The 26,529-nt window shown below is 33.5% G+C and overlaps 1 protein-coding gene across 1 annotated transcript in view; it reads left to right on the top strand.

Moving 5' to 3' along the window:
- The window catches only part of LOC138305606 (ankyrin repeat domain-containing protein 50-like), a 477,373-nt gene that overhangs the window by 300,359 nt on the left and 150,485 nt on the right, over positions 1-26,529 (top strand). The window contains exons 4-5 of the mRNA XM_069245907.1: positions 9,241-9,318; positions 20,432-20,515. Of these exons, the coding sequence (XP_069102008.1) occupies positions 9,241-9,318; positions 20,432-20,515 (162 nt within the window). The remainder of the gene's footprint in view (positions 1-9,240; positions 9,319-20,431; positions 20,516-26,529) is intronic.

The following is a 26,529-nucleotide window of genomic DNA, read 5'->3' as shown; positions in this document are numbered from 1 at the left end:
GCAATACCCTACAATTTAGACTATAAATAATACAGAAGGATGTCAAAAGTGATAAATCTGCTTGCAACCATATACTAGACAACAAAATATTCGATTTCGATGGTACTGGTACAGTGCCATGCCGTAAGCCTGGCAAAACTTTGCCACCAATGCAATGTTCGATTTATTGCCATTTCAATGTAAATTGCTTGAACCTCAACCTTTGGATGATTTTTCCAACATAATCCCATGTTGGTCATCATAAATCCAGAAAATAAATCATTATTATGCGGGTTAATGTTGCGTTTCATTTATTTGTCCATTACTACATATGTATATTTTTGTAAGTTATATATTGTTTTATATTGTAATACATATTTCAACATGACGGATATCGCGTGTTCACTAGTTGACACGAGGGCCTTTATTTGTAAATCCTCGGATTTTTGGTACTTTTCTTATGTTTTATTGATATGTTATATATTGAACATTTAATAATCAAACAATTGGAAATATGCATTGAGCGAAAACATATATTTTGATGATAGGATTATCACACATCTGTTCTGGTTATGCCTTGTGTTAATACTACTATTGATGTGGTCATTAGTTGTTGATGAATTAACAATGATTTTACCCAATTATAGTCACATGAAAAAAAACATTAAACATTAAGTGAGTAAGGTGATCTTTACTGGTGGGATGGATGAACTGTACCCCGCTTTTTTGCTTGTTGAAGTATGTTTATTTCCCGCTGATTGTATTAAATATGAAGAAGTATGTCTGCTCCCGAGTAGTCTCAAGGAAGGTTGAAATCAGCACATGTGAGCGCAACACTTAAGTCCACTAATCTTGGCTCCCTGTCATGTATTTATATAGTGCTGCTGATGTCTTCAATGTGGACTATGTATAATTCGTTTTTCTGTTCTTAAGGGTTTTACATAATAACTACTTCTATATAGATATGCAATCAAAAGGGGAAAATGTTTTTTATTAACCTCGAATTGAGCATCTCTTGTTTTTGAATATGGCTCACATCATATTAAGTATATCATTAAAAATACAAGTAAAAGACTTTCTTAAAGAACTAATTAATGCAATGCCTCTATAGTTATTAGTACCATTACTATTTCATTTTATAAATACGGGTACAATGTTACCTATTGGCCACGATTTGGGGTAATATACATTATTAACAAACATTGCTAATAAGATTTATAAACTTCGTGATATCGTTTATCAAACTCATTACATGTATACTTTGCTCTATTAATATTATATTTATGTTATGAAATAATTTACTAGTTACCATTACATTATCTTGTGGTTCATTGGAAAATAATTCTTGGAATTTTTTGAAGAACTTTTCGTCCATGTTATATTTAACGTTACTTCCATTTCTGAATTTGTTATGAAATTCCTTAAGATTATGTTTTCTTATAAAATCTAACATATTGCCTTGTTGCGCTTTGTACCCGCATGTATGTCATATAAAACAAACAATATAGTATACGGTTTTGTAAGTGCATTACCATTTTCTCCTAATTAATATTAACAGGGCCTGACTGAAGTTATCATGATTTTCAACATCATTCAGTTAACCAAGGTTTATCTCTCATTTTCCATAAATGGCCGCTTAATTCTGCTACAGTACATTACCTAAACCTTTTTAGAGGCATCTGTGTTAACAATGAATTGCTTAGTGAAGTCTGTATATGCTAACAACGGCGGATATGACATAAGGCTGACGTCTGACAATGGTATCAAAACAATTGTCTTAATATATAAGGATTTACAAACTCTACAGCATATTTTTGCCGAAATAATAACAGTTCATACTTACTTATTATATGATATCCGTAAGAATGGATGAAATACGTCACATATTTGTTTTGAAGGTTATTGACGAACACTTTCTATGGATCGGCAGAGACGGAGGAAGTATACAGTGGTTAATTACTTAGTGCGACATAAGTAACACCTAGATTTTGAATGTTGTACGGTTGTTGAAGCACGTCAATTTACAGGATTTAGTTAGGTATAAGCATAAGTATACCAAAATCAATTTCATCAGCTGTTGCCACAAGTAAAGAGAAAAACTGCATGTGATGTTGTTAAAAATGAGTTTAGGCTTCTGACTGTTGTACAGAATATTTATAGGAATATATGCAGTTGAGTGAATCCCAACAACTATTTCCATGTAGACTTTGCTTTGTCTCATCGCTGTCGGTATATTGTTCATAACACCAGCTTGTGTGATTTAATTTGATTCTAGCACCGCCAGTAAGTAACAAAATGAAGCCACAGTTACACACACGTTGTTTACTTGAGAAAACAGGCGGAAAGTGAGAGGGTGACGTAAAACGTTACAAACGGATACGGCACCGGTAAACTATATCCTGAATACAATTAAAGCGCTATATATTTACTGGCGCACTAATTATAAATGTGTCACTTGTTGTAATTAAGTTATCTCAACTTGCTAAGTGAGTAAGATGATGTTTTCTGGTGGGATAGATGAATTGTATCCTACCTTTTTGCTAGTTGCAGTATGTTTATTTCCCGCTGACTGTATTAAATGGAAATTTGTATGTCTGTTTCCGAGTAATCTCTCCAGGAAGGGTAAAGTCATCACATGTGAGCGCAACACTCACGTTTACCAATCTGCCATGTATTTATATAGTGTTGATGATGTTTTTAATTTTGACTATGTATATTTCGGTACCAATGACCTCTCCCCTCCTTCACACTTTATTAGCGGTCGACTTTGTTTGTTTTGTTGTTTTAACAAACCAGTGTCATTTAAGGACGTAGCACGCCTAATCGTGGTGGAAAACCAGAAAAGAACCAGTACAAAACAGCGTCCAGCGGTCCATATCTAACGACTGCCCCACATGGGTTTCAAGTCGCGAACCACAGATGGAAGGATTGTTGTAATGTATAGGGGAATCCTAACCACCTGCCACAGCAGTCATATTCTTGGTATACTTGGGTGGGGTACTCTCCTCTCCAATGAACTTATAAGATACATTACTGAATGTACTTTAAATTGATAGTGGCTCATATTATCCTATCAATGCCCAAGTTACACGGTTTGTCTTTTCAATTGTCATCCATGCCCAATAAGTATACCTCTTCATTTTGATATGTAATCTTACTCTGATTTCGGAATAGGTGGAATTATGAAGATACCTCTAACAGTATTTTTATTATTATTAGTATATATTATGTAAGTAATTATTCTTCTACACTTTTTTTGTGTCCAAAAGATCTTCAAAATGGTAAGAGGTATGCCAATGGCCTTATTGTTATATTGTATGGCATGAGTTGAAGGGGTGACCGCAACATTTTTAAGTAGGTCAAAAATCCAAGATGGCCGCCATGACGTCATACCTAAAAAGTTTAAAACAGCCATAACTCAAAAACCGTTTAAGATACAGCAAATATTTCTGATGTTTTATATAGATCGTATAAAAGATTAACTTTTATTCAATTACAGCAATTAGGTCAAAGGTCAAACAAAAAAGTTCGCTATGGGGTCAAAATTCACGAATTTTTATTTTTTTGATTTTGCGAAATTTCTTTTTATATATCGATGCAGAATGTCATTCTGATGAATTTGGTGTCTTTTATTTTTCGATAGCACTTCCGGTTAATGCTGTATGCCATTTTGAACAATCCTTTGATCTTTGCTAAATTCCCGCCAAAATGTTTAACATTATATATTGTCGAACTGAATGACTAATATAGTCTGCAATTGCTATAGAAAAGACCCCTCTAATATTCTCTAACGTTTGATATGATTTTCATCTTCATTAAAAAAACAAAATGGCCGCTATGACGTCATATCTTAAAATTTAAAAACGCTTATAACTCACTAACAGTTCTTTTCACAGATTTAATCCAATAATATTTTTTGCAGATAATCTTAAGCGTAAACTTTTTCTCTCTACATGTTATCCGGTTTTCGGTAAGGGTCAAATGTTAAAGGTCCTGTTTTTAACAATAAACTTGAAAACTTTTCTCCTGAAGTTCTGTAAGGTCTAGGATTTTCATATTTCATATATAAGATGTCCAGGGGATGGGCTATAAAGTCAGATACTAGGAATGACCTTGACCCATATTCAAGGTCACATGAGTCAAATATGTTCAAATCTTTAAATGACTCAACAAGAACCAAAATGACAAGTCTTCATACGTTCACGGTCACAGGAGTCCAGAGTTTAAATATACATACCGGGGTATATATACTTAACAACACCGCAAGTCAGATGACGTTAAGGCACATTCGATCTCGTTATCATTTGCTCGAACGAATTTGGAAATATGAATTGGATTAAGATGAGAGTTCTCTTCGGCTGATCAAACTTCATGCAGATCTTCACTAAAACACTTTTATTCAGGGCTGAAAGTCAAGGTCATTTATTGGTTACAACTTCAAAACCCATGCATTACCTAGTTCTTAACTTACCTGGCAATGACGGTATTGTAAACTAAATATAGTGAAAAGCCCGCCAAATTGTCTATGACAATTTCTAGTTCATTTTGTAAACGTACATTTTGTACATGTAAAGTGGAAACTTTGCATTGAGTACTGTCGTCTTTGACTTCATCGTGTCCATAGGCAAATGTTTATATGATATACAGAAACTTTAATCCCGAACATACTCCAGTTTTTCTTGTACTTTCGTTTGTATTTCAGAACGTCAAGATCCGTAATGTATATACCGTCAAGCCGTGTCCGTGATTATAACAATGGTATTTCCGGTTTACCATAGCCGATCGTTTTGCGTTTTGCGTTAATCGTTAGCCGGTATTGCGTTAATCGTTTATCGTTAATCGTTTATCGTTAATCGTTAGCGTTAGCAATCGTTAGCGTTAGCTAACGGACGAATTGTTTGCGTTGCGTTTGCGTTAGGCTGGGAACGTTAAACGGTTCAGGTACTGTACACCATGCTCATCGTGAATATTTGCCGTTCCGTAACCAACTAAATTTCCCCGATAAACTCCTGTTCGCTCTTGCATTGGATAAACATAATGTTGAGAGGCCCCAGTAACGTCTTCTGTAACATAATTATGTTCAATGTTGAGAAAATGTTCTTTGTCTGGCATTAAACGATGTAGCGTAGTTTGGCTCTGTATCATCAGATATTCCAGCATTCGTAACTTGATGTTAAGGCTGATATTGCTTCAGCTTGATCGTGAAAAAGAATTTGAGTCTTTGGTAGACAGCGGATAGCCTCCCTGAACATATAAGGAGTAATGCTCTTGTGAATATCGCTCAAAATTTCATTTTGATGTTTCATTCTTTTGGCCATACGTGAAAGATCCCAACAAGGATGTTCTGTGTCCTCCTCCTCTCACTGAGGAATGATGATGGACTATATATCTTTGTGGTCAACAGGGTTACACATGTACAAATGAAATAAAACATTTGAATACATGTGAATGTAATGATTTATATGTAACTGCATGTGTATATTTTTTTAATCCTTTAGATGTATAAGTGGTAAAATGTTGAGCTTATGATTAAAGGGAAGTAAATTTATCTATAGATGAAGTTTGCATGGAAAGAACTAAATTAAAGTGTAATGCATGTAGATGTATAGATATTCTTTGTCCCATATATATATAGATAGATATAGTAGAAGATTTCCAGTACATAAACTACTAATAGTTCCTCTTCACCGGACTCAAAGTATTAATTATTGATTATATCATATTCCGGTTTTAGAAGCCTGGTACACTGTAGTTAAATAGGATATCTTGAATTTTTCACTTTTTATCCAGTCTATTTTGAAAACAGTTAATGTTAGGAGCCAATTCAACTTTTTCAGAAAGACTGTTCCATATCTTTACTGTTCTCATAGTAAAAGTGTTCCTTCGTAGTAGTATCCTCGATTGCTCTGGAAATATCATTCTTGTGTTCCCTCTTCTACTAAGTCTTGTTGTAACATTATCCCACAATTTTAAAAATGAGTATGTCTCTTCATCATAGAATCCATTTGTTATTTTATATAACTCAACCATATCCCCTTTAATCCTTCAGTATGATAGTGTTGCGAGGTTTAGAATTTTGAGTCTTTCTGTGTATGGTAAATTATTCAATTCTAGGAAGGCTTTTATTTGCTCTTCGCCCTACTGCTTCGAGTCTATATCTATGTCCTTGATCTTGTATGGAGCCCAAACCGAGCTTGCATAGTTTAGCTGTGATCTCACCAAACTTTATACTTATAAAATTAAAAGTTCTCTGTAATATACCGAAAATCTTATAGGCCTTCTTGATCTATTCACTTACCTGGTATATGATGATCAAAAGTTAGATCGGAGTCAATATATATATACACCAATATCTTTTTCTATGTCTGTACGCGCAATGTTGTCACCAAGAAGTTTATAGGATCTTGATGTTTCGGCTATGGGATGTTTTTTGCCTATGTGCATGCATGTGCATGTGCTTACGTTTTTCAGATTGCATACGAAGCAGCCATGTATCAATCCTAGTCCCCATGTAATATAAAATTGTTTTAAAATTTTCATAAGTAAATCCATTTGAGACTTAAAAGTTATCATTTTTTTTTATTTGAATTATCAGATGCCTCGCAAGTTTAGTTCATGCTTGATATTTCAATTATTAAAGTGATCAATGCTTAAGTCAATATTATGTTATATGTACTAAAATTCAAAACATTTTTTTATGAATTAGTTATTGTAAATATTAAATTTGTGTGAATTATTTCGAATTTTATATGACTGTCAAATTGATTTGCTTGTTTAATCAAGAAACTTCCAATATATAACAAGCGATAGAAAAACTGGCTATCATTTATCTTTTGATTCTGACCTTGTTTTTATCGACCAGAAGTGAGGTGAACAGCAGATTACTGAATTAAAAGTAAAAAGTAATATCATGTATGGAGAGGTATAGTTTCTTTCTCCTTCAAGTGTCCAATTGTTACAAATTGCCAACAGCAGTTTGTCGGATTTTAAATGGTTTCAACCCTAATCAACTCAACAAAACAAAACCCAGAATCCCTGGACGTATTTCATGAAAAGAGAAAGACGCACACAATATCTTAACCAAACCAATTTACGTTTTCTTCATAAACATGCAGTATTGTAGTATGCCCACTGGCTAGCCAAAACCAGAGTCTTGTATGACAATTCCTTCCACTAAAATGGGAGGAACGACATGCATGTACATTGTGTATGTATACATGTACATGATGTACATGTATCAACTGTGTATTAATAATTTACACTTAAGCCATATATGCAAGAAAGATGTTCATATAAATGTTCTATGAAAATGTTGACGTCAAAAATTTCACGACGTCAAAAATACAGACGACGTCACCAAAATTATTGACGACGTCATCATGATCTTGAAAGGCTGTAATATTCAAAAGACGACTGTGCCGCTTATAATTCAGATAGGAACGATTTTTTGCAGCATTTTAATCACCATAACCTGTACTTTCAGAAGAGGTAAAAAAGTGAAAATATTTTTTTGACCCCTGAGGGCCCTTTTCTCAGCCGCCCGCTCATATAAACTTACATATTAAAGATAAGAAATGTTGTTGTTTGTAATATTGCAGTCAATTACCAAGCTTTGAAAATGTGTGTGTAAACTTATATTTTAAGTAAAACAGGCTGTAAAGTGAGGTGATTGAGATTACAGTATTTCCGAAACCACTTGGTAACATTTCAAATAAAAGCATTTAAAAACAGTTTCTCAACCAATTTTTTAATGGGCAAATTTTAAAGAAAGAAACGAGGGGAATTTTTAGGCCTAACAGTATCGAACCACCTTTAAGTAATAACCCCAGCAACTAAATAGTATTCTTAGGAACAGAGCCCAGAAACTATTAAGCAATTAAGAGTGACCAGTGACTACACCTTTTCTATCCAACCGTAAATAGCTTCTGTCCCTCCTGTGTAATGTTATCAACATGTAGCTCTTTAGTCTCGGTAATTATTAAGTAGATTTTAGAGTATGTTGCTCTCTAAGATCGTGGCTTCAAATCAATGAGTACATCCTTCATAAATATAAGTCCTTAGCGTTTATCTCAGTTTAAAATCTAGATCGCATGGGTCCGATGGATTGCTACTTATCTACCTCTCATTTTTTTTGTTTTACCCATATATTCTCCAACATCATTTCCCCCTTTTGAGTATAGGTGTTGCATCATTAACTTCAACTTTACTCATTGTCTTACTGGCTTAATGATGTCCCGGTCTATAGTTTGAGACGTTTCCCATTTCCCTACTGTATATAATTAAATTAACGATACTTTTTTTTTGAAAATCACTGTTCCAGTTGATCTGTTAAATATATTTCAGATAAGGGGGTTCATGGGCACATCTGTAAAAATAGCAATCAATAGACATAATTGCACCTTCGCATGCACAAGCCTTATTTGAATAAGTTATATGTGATATCACTGTGCATGCTATTTTTTCTTCAGTAATTTATAGTAATGAATTAAGCTGTGAATTATTGAAATGGACATATGGAAACATACTTGTATAAATCACTTTGTATTACTATTGTAGTAAGAACTTAAATGTGAAATAAAATTGTTGAACACAATTTCGCTTTGTGATCTGACCTATGTACAATGTTCACAGCACTGTAAATGCGGTCATAAAAAAACTATACTCGATGTATACATATATGCCTTATTTGGATTTGCATTTAGACGTATTTTGCCACATCGGTGCATATCAAAGTCATCGAGCGAAATCGTAAATTCAAATTAGTTGCTGAATCGATACATGGCAAGTTTATCAACTTTTTTCGGCTTTAAAACACTTTGAATAAACAAAATATACAACACGGCAGATGAAGTGTCATTTGACAGTGATGAGGTAGAATTGATCATGTCGTCAGGGATATCACCATCTTTTATAGAACTTAAGAATATGAGTTGTCTTTCATGTGAAATTCAATATTTGAAATATAATTTTCATATTTAAATTTCTGGATACTTTTAGAAAGTTTACGACATTCAGAAAAAACTATCTATTTTTGGGAACCGAGTTGCTGATCGTATATAGTCCACGTTAACTTGTTCCGTTGTACGACAATGGGAAGTGAGTTTTCTTTTATGTAATCCCCGTTACACGGGGTTTTATAAAATGCAACATTTTAACATTAGATATATCAAAGGCAACATCTAATGTGAGTCGTAGCAAAATGAATAAACCATCAATTCATATTTGAATTTTATCATCGATGTAGAATCTTCTCTTTTGAAGGCGTTGGCGTCGGCAGCAGAGGGAGGTCATATAGACATCGTGAAGATATTGTTGAGCCATGGGGCAGACCCTAAAAAGGTGAGTATATCATACATACCAGTTTCTATTTTTGTAAGTAATATATTGTTGTACATTGTTATACAAATTTCAACATGACGGATATCAATTACGTCGCCTTATTTACGTGCTCTGCCCCTTTAATTGTAAATTTCGGGCTTTTGGTACTTTCCTTACGTTTAAATTGTTGATATATTTTATATTAATTATTCAATAATGAATTAATTGGAAACATGTATTAAGCGAAATACATATATTGTAATGATAGGATTATCAAAAATCTTTTCTGGCTATGTTGTGTATCAATACTATTATTGATGTGGACAGTAATTGCTGATGAAATAACAATGATTTTACCCAATTATATTCACATGGAAAACACCTTAACAACTTATAATTAATTTACGGATAACAAAACATTAAAAACGGATAAATTTGACCATTAAAGTGTTAAAAATCCATGGTATTTTAATCTGGTCATGAATATATTGCCAAAAAAAACATATATTTACTTGTTAATTTTAATTTAATCAGCATTTTGGTATCATTGATTGCAATGAAAAAAAATATATACTCTTATTCATGGCCATGGATTTATAACAAACGGATAATTATAACTAGACATTCATGGTCATGATGTATTACTTGGGACTGCATACAAAATATTATCAACAAATATACATGCATATAATATATCATCGCACCTCATACAGAATGTTCCCCAAAATGATTTGCGGAGAGCCGTCAAGTGACCCCCTAACACTTTATAGGGGGTAAGTAAATTTTTTTATTATTAGTTATATAGTCAGTTACTGACCCTCTATAAAGGCATAGAGGGTCAGTAAGATTTATAGGGGGCGAGGGCGTAGCCCGAGCCTCCTATACTTCTTACTGACCCTCTATGCCTTTATAGGGGGTCAGTAACTGACTATATAACGAATTTATCGCATCGAGGACCATTTAATTGTTTCATTAATTCTTTGTTTCCATTTATTTGGTCAAGAATATGAAATCAAACTTAAATCATACTGGCGAATGATAACAAAACAATCGACACTTTTAAAATAATTGGCCTACTTCAGTAGGCTATACATTTATTTATTCATTTATTTATTTCAAGAATTTTCAAATATACTGTATAAGGAACCTGCAGAATAATACTGAATAATTCATAAATCAACAATAAGTTCGACATTCCTATGTATACAGTAGGCCTATCTCAATACTACACCAGACCGTCTGCATATTGAAAGCATTACAAACAAGAGTGACACAAACATCCATCTAACATTTTAAGCACAATCTCCTTGATCATCTGTGCATTCTTGCTGAGATAATCACTGCAAAGTTATGCCGATAAATTGGTTGTAGGGTGAGGATTGATCTGTGGGTCCGAACACCTCCATTTGTTTATTATCACAGTCTAGAAAACGCTTGAATTGTTACGTTTGACTTTCGCCGCGTCATCAACTTTCAAACTGGCGTAGGGGAAGCAACTCGTATTTAAAAAAATGCATTTCATTTAATTTGAAGTATTAAAACGATTAAAATTATTATTACACAAAAATTAACAAGTAACATATAGTTTTACGGTAATGAAGTGGTATATTCAGTTGAAGAGAATGTGTTTAAATTGTGAAGCGAGGGCGACAGCCGCCATATTGCACCATAATAACATTTACTGACCCCCTATAAAGTGTTAGGGGGTCACCACGTGACGGCTTTCCGCCAATCATTTGGGGACATTTCTGTCCGAGGTGCGATAAAGGGCAATATGACGGCTCTCGCTGCCCTCGATTCAAAATCTAACCACATTATCCTCAATTAAATATACCATATCATTACGTAAAGATATTTATTACGTGATATTTTTTGTGTAAAATTAAGTTAAATCAAATTATAAATTAAATCCATTTTTTAAATACAAATTGTTTCCCTGCCCTTCGCCAGTTTGAAATTTGATGACGTAGTGAAAGTCAAACGTAACAATTCAAGCGTTTTCTCGACTGTGATTCATACCTTTACATCATTCCTCACTCTACAATCTATTTACCGGTATAACTTTAAAGGATCTACTCTGGTGAAAAATCAAAATGTTCTGATGACAAATTTTTGTTTTCTTATACAGATTTTTGGAAACAGGAATTCATTACAAAGTTAAAAATGTAATACAAATACTATGATATTGTGCTTCATTTTGAGCTATTATGAATCAAATATAGCTATTTGACTTTAATTGTTATTATACTGGATTTTTAAAAGTAAAAATGGTGAAATTTCACCTCTCCCAAAAGTCACCTAAAATTCACCTTTCAAAATTGCCACCAAATTGGTTATTTCTTAAAATTTGCGCATAAAAAAAAATCTGCAGCAAAAGTAATATATTTTTGGCCATATTTTATATATGACAACTTGCTACAAATGGGGATATTAAATTATAAAAAAAACTCTTTGATTATTGTTGAAACGTGTAGCTTCCTACTAGGCCTAGGCATAGATCTAAACAGCGGTGGTTTAAAAAAGTGCAAATATTACGGATAGATTTCTACAATTTTCAAAGCATTTTTATGAAGTGTCGTTTTACTGACTCTTGTGTGTTGTTCGAGTCAGCAACATACTACCGACGAAAAATAAAATGTGCCATGTCACTGCGTGACGTGTGTCGAAACTACGTTATATCGTCTCAGTTACAAACAAATTATGAAAAATATAACGGCGGTAAGAAATATTATATAAAAGTCAATGCGTGTTGATTTACCTTTAATCAATTGTTTAACTTGTATCAAGACTAAATGCTAAATAAACTACTAGAATCTTGCCGTTCCCATCACGTTACGGCGACTCTCCATTTTGAATCAAAGCGGGAGACAACCGTATCACACAGTCTACACATTATACTTCCGCATCTTCGGCAGACCATTTTTGCAATCACTTCTAAATTTATTGTAAATATTTTATGTTTCATTGATAATAGAATTGTTTCTAAATAAATGTATGGCAAATTGTAATATTTGCGCTATTTACGTTTAATTAGTTGTATTCTAATGACTCACTCTTTTCTTACGTCTCTCGTTGTAGACTTGCACATGCCCAGAAACTCGCAGTTTTTTTAAAGCAAAACTCAACAAAAATTTAATTAAATTGAAATATAAGGATTGAATTTTGCTTTGGTCGATTTCATGGGGTGATGAATTGAGTTGCTCCTGAAACAAATTCAACATGAACTGCTTCGCAGTTCATTCAATTTGTTTCAAGACCAACTCAATTCATAACTCCATAAAATCGACCAAAGCAAGATTCAACCCTTAAGTTAACATTGTACCTTCTGTTTTTATGAGCTTAAATAATAGACTATGTCTAATAACAACGTCAAAAGCGTTTTTGTAACCAATAAAGCAACAAGAATCTTTGTTCGCTTCTTAAGAATTTTACATAATAACAACTTTGATATAGAACTGGCATCAACAGAGAACAATGTTTTTTTATTAACCTCGAATTTAGCATATCTTGTTTTTGAACATCTAATCTAATTTATTTATGTATTTCGTTTATGTCCTGATGGTGTTCCTTATTCTGTTTTCTATGTTAGTGCTGTCTTTAACAACATCCTCACTAAACGTTGAGAAGTTTTGGTTTTTATTATTATCAGTAACTGCGCAAGTATGGATTATAAGACTCTGTCATATATGGATATGGCGAATATGGATATTTTACCCGAGGGTCACAAACTGTTATGAAAACCCGAGTCTTGCCGAGGGTTTTACAACCTTTTTGTTATCCCGATGGTAGAATATCCCTATCCTTTTTATTCAAGTATGAAAAAGTTATTTTCTCTCATATCTCGGCATTTCATTGCAGTTTTACTACTATCAGTAAATTGTTCCTAGAAAATAGTAATTTTGTTGATCCTGTGACGTCACGAGGCTTTATTGCATGGGTAGCCATGCAATACAGCCTCAGGCGACATGAGTGTATTGCACTATACAAGCCAGTATTACACGTGTAGGTATGAGAGAATAAAACATCTATCTGCTCCGTTTTCACTTTCCCTTACGGAATCTTTAGGACTTTTGTAGCATATTTTCTACGTCATACGATGTTAAAGTTTTCAAGATAACGCTTTGAGCCTGTATCTGGAAGTTGACGAACTGGTTGGTAGAAAGATGACAATAAGTGTATAATACAAAATTCAAAATGACGTTTGAGCCGGTAAACCCCAACGCTATCAAGTGTACAAACAGGATTGTGATTCTTTACGTACAATGCTATTCACACATATTGAGATCATTTTATATTTTTAAGTAAGCATTTGTCTCTGCTATGGAAGTAGATGTGTATGCTTTTAACTGGGTAATTGGGATTCGGTTACTAGTAGACCGGTTAAGTGCAACAAACCCTGTTTACTTCAGGTTCTCATGCAAAGATTTCCTTTCATATCAAAGTACCTTATGGTCATAGAACTTATCCAAAGACACGTGGTTGCAGTATGCAGTATTTTGCTATATGCTTATTTCTATAAAAATCAACATATTTTACCAATTTTATTGACAAAAATTTGATTCATTATGAAACTTAATAAATATCAGTCTAATCAGTTGCATGGCACTCCATTCTTTTATCAGGCAATATGCTCCCTTTTGGGGATCTGAATGTAAACTATACCGAATATTTGAGCAGTTAGATACCGTAACCCTCGAATATTTATGCTATAAAAACAATGATGACATTGAATATTAGATGAAGACTGGTCTCTTAATTTGCATTTAAGGTGTATAAAACAGAAACAAAACCTTTGGGGATATTTTTTATATTAAACCTAATTGTTTCAAGGCAATAAATATCTAATAAAGAAAATTATACTGGCATTACGTCATATAGCTAAATTTCATGCCATCATAGCTGCAAAACACCTGTGTTCATTTCTATATCCACTGTTCTTACCTGGTATTTGCTTTTGTATTATTTTCTCATGATATCGCATACCACCTAGACCTTGCAGATTGCCACAATTATATCGAGTTCGAATATTCTAAAATGCTATGTTTATTTCAAGAAACGGAAAGAAAAGCGTATGACTATATAATAGAAATGTCACTGACCAACTGCTCGACAAACAATTATACGGGTAATACTTGTATAAGTTCAGTTTGATTTAATATGTACCCACTGGGCATTTTTTTTATTTGCTTTTGTTTTGGTGGTAGTACTAAAGTGATGCAGATATTTAAAGTGTTACTTATATGTATGCGAATTTCCTGGTATAATCCTTAATCCTTCCAGGTTTCGAATTAATAATGTTCACAAATCCACAAATAGTTTGTAAAGTTCCAGGCAATATGAATAAATCCACACAATACGTTGTAACAATTCATAGATAAAGTCAGAATAGCTTTCCCAATAAATATAATACAGCTCTGTACAGTTCTTGATAATGTATAAACTAGTTCTTTATGCAGCTCTAGTTAAAGGTCTCATTACAGTTATGATTAGCCTTGCACAGCTGGAGTATATGAAGTTAAACCCTAAATCAAGAATATTGGAGAATCTTCTACTTCTAGAAATATATAACTAAAAACAGTCAACAAATAAACACACGGATCTTTTTAAAAATAGATCATTCTGGATTCCTACTTATAAGCAACATGTTTACAAAAATGTATGTTTATACATGATAATATTCCAGAAAGTTTGATAACCTAGATTAATTATATGACAATAGAAAGTATTACTCATAAAGCTATAGGAGTTATCTCCCGTATCTAATAACTACGCGTATTTAGTGTCATACATAACACAACATAGTAAAACTTTGTTGTTTTAATCCAATGGCTTTCTACTTATGTAAAGGGAATACAGACTTACAGCTGGAGTTATTGCGAAGGGTAATGACATGTCGTTTACTTTCACGCCCACAAGAATGTTACTAGTCACTTGTCTACCCAGATAAAATTCCCGGGAGGAACAGACCTAGAACAAAGTAGTTATCTACCAAAAACTATTCACTTCAATCGGGAACTATTAACTTATTACTCTATTACATAGAGTACATATGATTATCTTACAATATCAAAAAAAAATATATCAAGTAACAGCTTTCAGAATCTAGAAAGTAAATATTGGGTGTGTGATAAAGTATTTGAGTTATTGTATGGGCATCGTTTTTATTACAATGCGCTTATAGATAACTCTACCACAAACTAATGGCACCACCATCAAGACAATTGCCATATCTTATGGATGTATTCTGATCTGAAAAAAAAACTCTTTCAAATAAAAAAGACATGCACGATATTTCTATGCTGCCTGTTTCAAGATGAAATAGTTTATCGACTGTCATGAAGTTGACTTAAACGTATGATTACTAATGGAAGAATTCAGATTCGAGTCGTTCAATATAATGGTACTCATGGGGTTTCTTACATTTGGTCATAGCTACTGCCACCAGGTGATGTTACAACCTGTTTGAACCTGACGTTTAACTAACCCTAGGGAATGCTTGCAATATCAAAAGACATTATGTTTTGTTTGATACAAATATATAGCTAGTATATTGGAATCAAACGTTTATTTCCCTGAGAGGGCTTTTAGCATCAGCATTTCCCGTCCTTGTTTAGTTATTTCGACTTTTATGGAAACTCTTCAATGTAGTTTGGCTACAATGCGCAATTTTACTATGAAATAAAAGGAAACTGAAAAATAAATAAATCATAGTTTGCTTTGTAAAACCAATATCCACAATCATTTTCCTATGTCGCTCGACTAATATAGATTTATTAGAAAGGGAGAACATATCATATATCATTGGCGGCCATTTTGAAAAATGAGTGCATTTCCGGTAAACATCAAGATCTTGCGTGTGTCTTTGCCTAATTTTGTTTCTTATGCCCTAAGGTACTTTCATACCAAAGGAGACATTTGCATCATATATTGAAGTCAAAGGTCACTAAACCGGCCTAATATATCGTTAGACAAACCTATATTATATAGTTATCATCGCATTCGTTTAGTTCAATACCTTTTGAGTAGTCAACATAAAGGCTGTAGTGTAATTAAGGTAGCGCAAACCTAATTACTTCAAACATTGTTACATTAAGTGTGAATACTTGCATAGTAGTTTCCCCTTTTCTTGATCTATTTTACCTTTATTTTCCTGTCTGCTATGAGGTGTCCCGATTAGCGAATCTTCACACACAGTAAATCTAATTGGTGTTTTCCAATATATAACACCTGACATTTTAACGTAATAGCTAGTTAACCGTTTGTAATGGTGTTAGTATGTTATCGTTCAAATCTCGCTTTGCTGCAATTGTCGATAAAACCGTTTAAAATTACCGTTTCAGTAAATCAATTACTTCAAATTTACACAAAATACTGTTAGCCATTTTAGTTTCGGGTGTGATTACAAGTCTTTTTTTTTTGTGGAGTAACAATAAATCGTAAACATTACATATCTAAATGTATGTGTGCTGCAGTTTTCATAGAAACGAGAAAGGAAAGCTTTAAATATGACATGTTGAAAATATTCTCTCCAAGTAGTGTTCTGCTATTCACAATTTGACATTTTCAGAGTGATAATATTAATTATAAAGTGACTATTCCTGATATGTTTTCATCTAAGCACATGAACGAATAACGAACAAATCATACTAACAGTGTTTTAATTTTATGTTGTTGCAAAGATTTACAAGGCATTATACAAAGAATAATTGTATACTTTTCAGAGCTTAGTTCATCAAAAATAATGGTTTTCAGAATAATACATGCAATAAGAACCTTGTAAAATGTTTTCGCTCAGTTATGACTATAAGTCGTGATATAAATTCGCCATGAAAAGGAAATCGGGCAAAGAAATGAGAAATTGAGTCGCCGTAACAAAAGTCGTTAGGTATAAAAAGGGAATTAAGTCGTCAGCAAAAGTCGTTTGGTATAGAGAAGGAAATAGAGTCGTCCTTAAAAGTTGTTAGGTATAAAAGAAGATAAGACGCCCTCAACAGTCGTTAGGTATTGAAAAGTAAATTAATTTGTCGTCAAAAGTCGTTTGGTATACAAAAGTAAATCAAGTTGTCAAATGGTTAGGTATAAAAGAAAAGGAAATAAAGTGGTTATGTATAAAAGAAAAGGAAATAAAGTCTTCGTCAAAAGTCGTTAGATGTAATAGAAGAAGAAATTATTACGTTGTAAAAAGTCGTTAGATGTAATAGAAAAAGAAATTAATACGTTGTAAAAAGTCGTTAGGTAAAGAAAAGGAAATTAAGTCATCGTCAAAAGTCGTTAAGTACAGAAAAGGAAAATTAGTTATCGTCAAAAGTAATTTGATATACAAAAGAAATTAAAACGTCGTCAAAAGTCGTTAGGTACAGAAAAGGAAATTAAGTCGTCGTCAAAAGTAGTTAGGTATAGAAAAGTTAATTAAGTCATCGTCAAAAGTCGTTAGGTATAGAAAAGAAAATTAAGACGCCCTCAAAAATGGTTTGGTATAAAAAAAGGAAATTAGGACGTCGTCAAAAGTTAGGCACAGAAAAGGAAATTAAGATGTCGTCAAAAGTCGTTAGGTACTGAAAAGGAAATTAAGACGTCGTGAACAATCGTTAGGTATAGAACAAAAAATTAAGACGCCTTCAAAAATGGTTTGGTATAAAAGGGAAATTAAGACGTCGTCAAAAACCGTCGCGAAAATAAGTTGGGTTACAGTATTCAGGTGACACCTGGAGAAGGCCATAGACAATGACAATGTAACTCCATTGATTAGAAAAAGTGCATTAAAAAGTACATAAAAGAGGAAAAATGAGGTGTGGACATATGATCAAAATTTCGAACGATGAAACTTCATTAAGTCGACATTGTCTTTAGGTGATCGGAGTGTAGCCTAAAATATCACTTATGTATATCAGGATATGTCTTAAGAAGTAGCATCATCTAAACAGGAGTAGAAATGCAGCTTCATTCATAAAAAGCAAGTACATTGCTTAGATGTAGCTACTGCCATACTTGTAAAGTGATGGAACAAATTAGATTATCTTCAGATGATGTGTGATTATGTGTCTTGATATTTACATTTTCACTTCGATCCGCCTCAGTGAAACTACATGTAGTTAACTCCGATCTCTTTTTTCTCCATGAAGATGCGTGGTCACCTGCTGACCTCTGACCGGCGTGAGAATGCATTTTGACATTGTTTACATTGTGACCTAGGTGTACGCTGCTTCAGCTTTGAATGAGCATTCTACGATGAGGCCTATATTTATCAGTAAATTAAGAACAGAAATGCTTAATTACGATATATTTAAGGATTAAAGTCTCTTTCTGGTGGTTCTATCGAAGGATAAAGTTGAGTAGGGTATCGATATTTGGAATGGACCGCGATATCCTTCGATAGATTCACAGTAGATTCTAGATAACGTACAGGACTTGTCTGTCCGCCGAGGTGAACAAAAATGCATTGTCGTGCTAGGTCGTTTTGGTTACACTTATCCAACTCAAATACTGATGTTGTTCTGACATATCTTATCCATTCGCGTACAACCAAAGATGTTAAAAATACGAATATAATGTAGATCTAGGCCACATGTTGTAGAGAACAACACAGACTCACAGACACACAACATGTAAACATTGCGACGTCATCGGAATGTGCAAAACTGTACATTGTACAAAATTGTTTATTTATCATACGCACGGAAGGATTGCTCAAAGAGGTACGGTAGTAACATAAACAATGTAACTTTTCTACATTTGTATTTACACACATACATGTATATGTGTTCAAACCTATTTTGATACATGTACATGTTCATCGAACGTACGTTCGGTTACTGAAAACTCCAAAAGTTTCTGATTTGGACCATCATAAATTCATCCGCGCGGCTCCAAATTGCGCGTGACATACTCAATTTATCGAGAAATAAAGTTGAGTAGCCTTTGGTTGAAATCAACGGGGTTTATACTATCAATTCACCACTGACTGTAAATATAACTAAATATTGCAAATAATATGTAGCTAATTGTAAAAGTCAAAGCATAGTAAATTACTTCGATAAAACGCTGACATAGGCTCTTGCCCCCGGGAAAATGCTGAACATACTCAACGCAGTGGTGTCTACTACGCATATAAGGAGGCATAATTGAACGCGAATACTTGCATTGATATAAATAGTACAATACACATACGGTAACATACACAAGAGGGAACGATAAATTCAATGACAACACGCTTAGATTATAAACACACTGAAATTCATTGACATTAGGCCTAACGTCCATTATCACCGAAACGATTCCGTGGGTGTCAAAGTCCATGGTAATGGATTGTCGTTGAAAAACGCCGGCATTTCAAATCGGTCTTTCTCTATTTCTTGCTCCAATCAAAATTTTAATTTAATTATTATATTTCAAGAATATTATAGAAGTCTTTTAATACGTTTTATTGAGTTCGAAAGCATTGTGCTATATGACTGTATCGCATGCATAGACACAGCGATTGGGTATCATATAATATATATTTAAATGCCAGCTGCAAACAAATACCAGACGGAATACAATATTTAGTTAATTCGACAGTCATTGAAATTTAGTTTTAAACGGTTTAATTATGCATAGATACCAACTGTTCGGCATTTTCAACAATCGGACCACTGCTAAATCGAGCAACTGCATCTCACATTCCCTGCGCTGCCAGTACTGGGCAGTAAGTTGTGTATCTGAAGCGACATAAGAATGTTTTTATGATGGAATTCAAGCCATTAAATGAAAAATACATAATAAAAATCGCCGATTTTAATCTTAACAATGTCCAAAGAATCAAATCATTTTCGGAACTATATTTTGTGTTGCCTTGGCAACGAGATGGACTGACTGGCGTCTGTTCCGCAGATGTACAGTATTAATACTGTTTCAAATTTGTATAATAATTTAGATTGGTTAACGTTAAAATAAGGATTGGCACACTTCATTTGCACGAGATTAGTATTCTTCATCAGTTATGGTAAGCAACAAAATTGATAATCAATCCTTAATTGTTGGCTTAAGTTGTAATAAAATATTGTCGAACGAGATATTCACTTTGAGAAACATTAAACGTTCAGTTTTAGCTTCTACATTTGTACACCATTGTAAACTCAGATATGTTTTGTTTCAGGGTGATGCACTGTCAGAGGCAGCTGGAAAAGGTCATAGAGAAATTGTGGAACTTTTGTTGAGCCATGGAGCAGACCCTAATTCGGTGAGTATTTTCGCCATCAATGTATATCTCTTAATCTTCAATAAAATGACGCAGTTATAAGAAAATAAACAATTCTTGGTATTACGCTCTGGATCTGAATAGTTTTTGTATACGTGTACATAAAAGATATATTGGTTTAGTTTATAACGTCATATACAGTTTATGCAATGCTATTGTTACACAAACCAGTGGCACACATATAATCACCTGCTGAAAAAAAAAACCTTTCGGTTATTGAGTGTTTAGTGTTTTATTGATTTGTTCCCTGTAATAATAAATATGCGCACCATTTCTGTGATTTCAGCCCTTTAAAAGTCGACACCCATTTTGCCTCCATCTGATTATCTATACGCTTATATTACAGTTATCATTTGTTGGTGTTTCCGAAAATGTAACTGATAAACTTGTCTTTGATAATACCAGTTTGGTTGAATACTTTTACTGAGTAAAGCTTTGAATGTCTGTAATAATTGAGCACTCAAAAATTGGATGTCTTTGTCAATTGTGAGAGGAAAGTATACCCGTGCTTCTCTCGGATGATATCCAACGCTGCATGTTGATACTTTATTTTCTCTATTATATTCCCTCTGATGAATGGTGTGGATTTTGTGATATTTCTGTTCTATAAACTCACGGAAGCTCCAATGTTCCAGATAGTCCATCAAGGTATTTGGTAAATCCTCTAATAGAATGTAAATATATACTACTATAGACTCCGTGGCCTTCATCGTTGATGATATTGATTTTCTAGTCTCCAGATATATATTCAACTGCACCTGGGCAGATAACGATGAATTGTCTCTGATTACTACATACTCGACAGCTCTTAGATCATTGTATATCTGATCCAATTATTCTAGGTTCTCCACCTGTATTAGTATGGTGTTATCATATCTAAAACCCCACTAGTAAGTCTCGTAAGGTTGATTGCTTAAGTGTTCTAATGTACTTTGCCTTCAGTAAATAAAGTCCAATGGAGAGGCATTCATCATCTCCTGTAATATTTTTGGTAATGTTAGATCATTTCTTATTTATCTACAGAACTATTCCGGTTTCTTATGGAATCAAAATAGCCATCTAAGGGATATGGTGATGGGGGCTTCCAAACAAATATTTTGTTCTTATTTTTGTTCTTTCTTTCAAAATTCAGGCATATAACTCTATACCAGATAATCAGAATTTTCTGTAACACTACAACATTTAGTTACACTATACTGACTGTGTAGGTATTAACCCTGCCTACATTAAGCTTCAGTATTTTTGACATTGCTTTGATTTTGTTTACCTCTAAAGTGAACATGTACATGTAAACACTGTCACTAAACCCAGTACGTAATGTACATTGATACGTACAGCGCCAACAACCAAAACTTTACCAAAACAATTTGATCCCGGACTAGCCCTCAACTTGTCACAAAGTTGACGAATATGATTTATATTTTTCCTGGGATCTTCTTCTTGGGTAGCAATGCTTTAACTGACATCAAAGGCATTGGTATACATTTAACAATTTAATATGCATACAAATTATGTAAATATCATAATGTGGTCTATGTGTTGGGCACCAACAACTCTTACGATTTTACAGTTCATGAGTTTATCTCCTCCGTGCATCGTCCACGATTCAGCGCGTCCCGCGTGAGCGTTCTCACATCATGAATCTTCTATGTCACTTCACCACCATACCATAATTGAAACAGTCATTCTTCACATATGTATGTAGACTTCTAGTCCAGATTATCAACGAGCACAGCCTACTATAATGTTATTCGCTCCATCATCTTGTGTCGTCTTTTTTGTCTCTGCTTCCAAACTGGTCATACTGTTTCCAGTTTCCCTCACGTTTTTTTCCACTAAGGGAGGTAACTCTCCATGACTATAATATATAGAAGCACTGCACAGAGTTTTGACCATGATCACATGTATCTCCAAGGTTATGTCTTTTACAGCTATGGTCCCCACACACACACATATATAAATATTAAAGTTAAAAAGTTAAAAACAAAACAAAACATGTAATTGATTAATTTCAACCTGTTGATATTTGGAGACTTCGTAGCCTCAGAAAATCTTAATACACATTCAAAAGAGGAATTTCAAAAACAAGAATGGACATGTTTCTTGTTACTTAATACATTGAAAATGATATAGTCAAAACAGATATTACACCATGGGTTCATAGCAACCATTAAATATTAATACAGATAAGATAACAATTGGTCCAGGGACGTTGAAAATGAACGTTATTACAAGTAAAAACGATTTGTTCAAAAATGCATATCAAACTTTTTGGACCCACTGGGTTACAGAAAAGAACAAATATGTTAATTTAAAAGACTGGTGGGACATAGCAAAAATAATGATTGAAGAAAATAACAAATAATGAAAAAATCAATAGGCTAACATTCTGAAAGTGCATTATAGCAATAAAGCAACAAAGAAGAGAGTGAAAGCGAGAGTGCAGAAGGATATTATAAAAATGACATAAATTATATATAAAAAAACAAAAATAAAAAAACCAGGTAAAGCTATATATAAAACGTAAAATGTCATTAATATCGAGACACTGGACCTCAATGAGAAGGCTCACCACCCTTTGGCTCTCAGACATACTGGTTGTTCCATTTGACATTTTAAAACTGCATGTTATCCATGTCAGCACCGGACGTTTTAATATATGTCGTAAAAAATGTTTTTGTGTAAATAAACAATAATAATTTAAAACAAACAGTGTATTAAGGAACTTTCTCTGCGAATGATATAATGAACACCACGTTTCATGAACATAATAAAAGAAATGAAATTAACGAAATATATTTTAGATTTTAATAATTTTTGGCATTATTCTATGCTAAAATATTTTAGCATAGAATAACTGTCATCTTTCTATGTGTATGTAAAAATAAAAAAACTTATTTGTACGATGTACCAAAAATTTGTAATAGAAAGTAACATCGAATTAAAAACCAAATTAAAGGAAATATATCAATATCAGTTAAGACAAAAATAAAATATTATACATTACCAAAAACTCAATTCCAATGCATAAAAATACATTAATAAATGTCCAAAAAAATACAATTTTGAGAGTTTAGTTCATTGTCTTTCTTCTATCTTCCTTCTTCTTAGTAGTTGGTTCAGGGTAGTTGTTGTGGTCATTGTAGTGTTGCTGGCGGTCGTTGTAATGGAATGGATGATGTTTGCTGCTGCTGTATTCTTGTGACTGATGATGTGGCACTGAAGATCATTATAGTGGCGTAGCTCCATGAAGTGGTGCCGTCCGCGAAATCCAGGTTCCCGTCGCACGTCACGGCGCCAGTATAATATTCTAAAGTTGAATGTGATTTATCAAAGTTAGTTGACTGTGTCTTTAGGTGCTATAGGGTAGGCTGTAGGCTTCATGGTTGCTTGTTTCAATGAAGACTGGACTTCCAATATTGTCGTCGATATTTTATTGTCATTGCTGATATATATAGATATGTATATTGTATCAACCATACATATTTAGATATGAATACAACACACAATTATGCCGTGCAGCCATTGTGTGCCGAAAGGGTCCTGACCCCAAGATGGGGCGGTGCTGCTCCTCTGTCTCTCTAAACCCTCTTTTATAAGCAGACTGGAAATTTGCTGTGTACCTGTTTGTCAGAATAGATACGATACGGAGCATAAATGTCGGTACAACATTATATATAAACGAGGAATTTATCTACAACGAGACTGTTACGTCGCTGACAGCTCATACACATGTACACTTTTGCCCTGGAGACGTACTACACGAATGTCTTAGACACAAGACATGCAATCTGGAAGATTTTAATATTTCAATATATACCAATAATGCTACATGTTCTCTGATGATAAAGTTTTCGTATGACTGGAATCACCCAATATAGTTTGTTATATATATAAATGTTCATGCCATAGTTTGAAGAGATATCATCAGTTTGAACTATCATGAATCAAATTTTATAAAACTGTGTCTGATTGTGTAACTGAAACTATTCTCTGATTTCAGCAAACACACGATTTACTAAAGCAATATTTTCCAAATTAGTTATTTGATATGTAAAACTTTTACGCTCAATCGAGGGGTGACGGAGAGGTACACAAACACATCAAATTACTATAAAAATGATACAAATTATACCCTTACAATTCCATTGAAACGGGTTAGATACAATATTCCATAAAGTAATTCCTAACCATAGCCGGTAATGAGAAAATCGTTCTTGTTTATTGTGGTTATCATTCTCGAGCAACAAGTATGTATATTCTACTTTTTACGCTGTAATATTCCAATGTGTTTTATATTTTATAGGGCCGCGACAGATGTTAACTAACCGTAAATACTACACTGATCCATGCATCCTAAAAATCTAAAAGAAGAAAATAAATAAAATATTTTGTTCAATAACGGGGATCGCCTAACATTTCCTGACATCTTCATAATTAAATTGCAATACTTTACTATTTTGGCCGTGCGCCAAAAAAAATAAAATTGTAGTTAATCCTTGATTTTAATATAGTTACTGTTATATAAACACAATGTTGCATTTCTTCGGCGTTGTAACTTCAAATTAGGCCATCGATATATCCTCTGATGTTATGATACTATTTTTTTCCGGAAACGCAGTGATACACTTAAGAGTTGTTTCAATACTGTGTCATTATGAGCCATATATGCTGCATCATTCTAGGGCTGTTATGCTCCCGAAGTCTTATTTCATATTTTCCTGATAAATCACCATGACCGTCTGGACGCTAATGACTAATAAACGGCAAGGACGTGACCAAAGATACGGATTATGTAATATAATAAAACAACAAAATAATTAAATTGAAAACAATAGTAACAATTACTTTTTATTTCACATATTTAAATACAGATATAGATATATGTTTCAGTCTTAGATATCAGCATATCCTAGGACAGGTTTGCTTCAATATTATGAATGTAATTTATTACAGTATTAGTCCAAAGATTTATGATGTTAAATCGGCCTCTTAAAAAATCTGAATTGGCCCAAATCATATTTTTTAAAGACCGATTTAACATCAGAAGCATTAGGAGAATGTGATTGTGTTTTCTCTCGGATTGAATGTTTCAATACTTTAAAAGCTGAATAAGACAGATTTTCGTCCCTGTTGTAATATTTACGAATAGATACAAAGCAAGCGATGCCTTTCCATTCTAAAAGCCCAATAAGGCTGTCAGTAATGGATTATATAACAACAACATCCTTGGCCAAACTATTAACTTATCCGCCTTGGACACGGAATTGACTGTATGCAATCTTCCTCTCCGTAGTGATTTCAGGAAGTAGTGTGCTCCTGTGTGTGAAATCTTCTATTCGATAGGAAAATACCTACCAGTTTTAGGGATGTTCCGAACAGTGATCGAATGCGCCGTTCGCTCTGACCACGGCGTATTTATTGAGATTGTACTTAGTTTTGTTTGCGGAAAACTTGATACCGGGTGAAATCAAATTTTGCACGGTAGGATATATGTCGATACGTTCTCGTACTGAATAAGATGAGATTTCATAAACAATCAAGTGGTTAGCTTAGATTGTTAACAATTTCAGTCCATCTCCGTTAAATTGTGACTATATGATACTTATAAATTAATATCACAACAGTATTATATTTTTGATATAAAAAAACCATGTATATGCAGGCATAGCCCTATTTTTTCCTTAACTAATCAGCTGAATGTAGATCAAGATTTTTTTCTTAGACGTATATGTACACATGCCTACTTGCAGTACAGGTAATCTTAGGGATCGAAACATATGTTTTAGTTTACTTCGTATAGTAGTAACTCCTCAAAACATTTACAAAGACGTATAGTTGTGAATGATGACATCGGTTTTATCGACATTTTTGTGATAGAGTTGAAGTTGTAGACGCTTTTCAAACATTTTTAACTTAAAACAATATAAATTATGGATTGTCAAAGGGATCAATGTAGTGGAACCTTTAGATGGAATTTTCCATATTTATTTTTC

This window comes from Argopecten irradians, chromosome 13, assembly GCF_041381155.1.
Source record: "Argopecten irradians isolate NY chromosome 13, Ai_NY, whole genome shotgun sequence".
NCBI lineage: Eukaryota > Metazoa > Mollusca > Bivalvia > Pectinida > Pectinidae > Argopecten > Argopecten irradians.
Note: the sequence above shows the minus strand (reverse complement) of the source record. Positions and strands in the feature narration are given on the sequence as shown.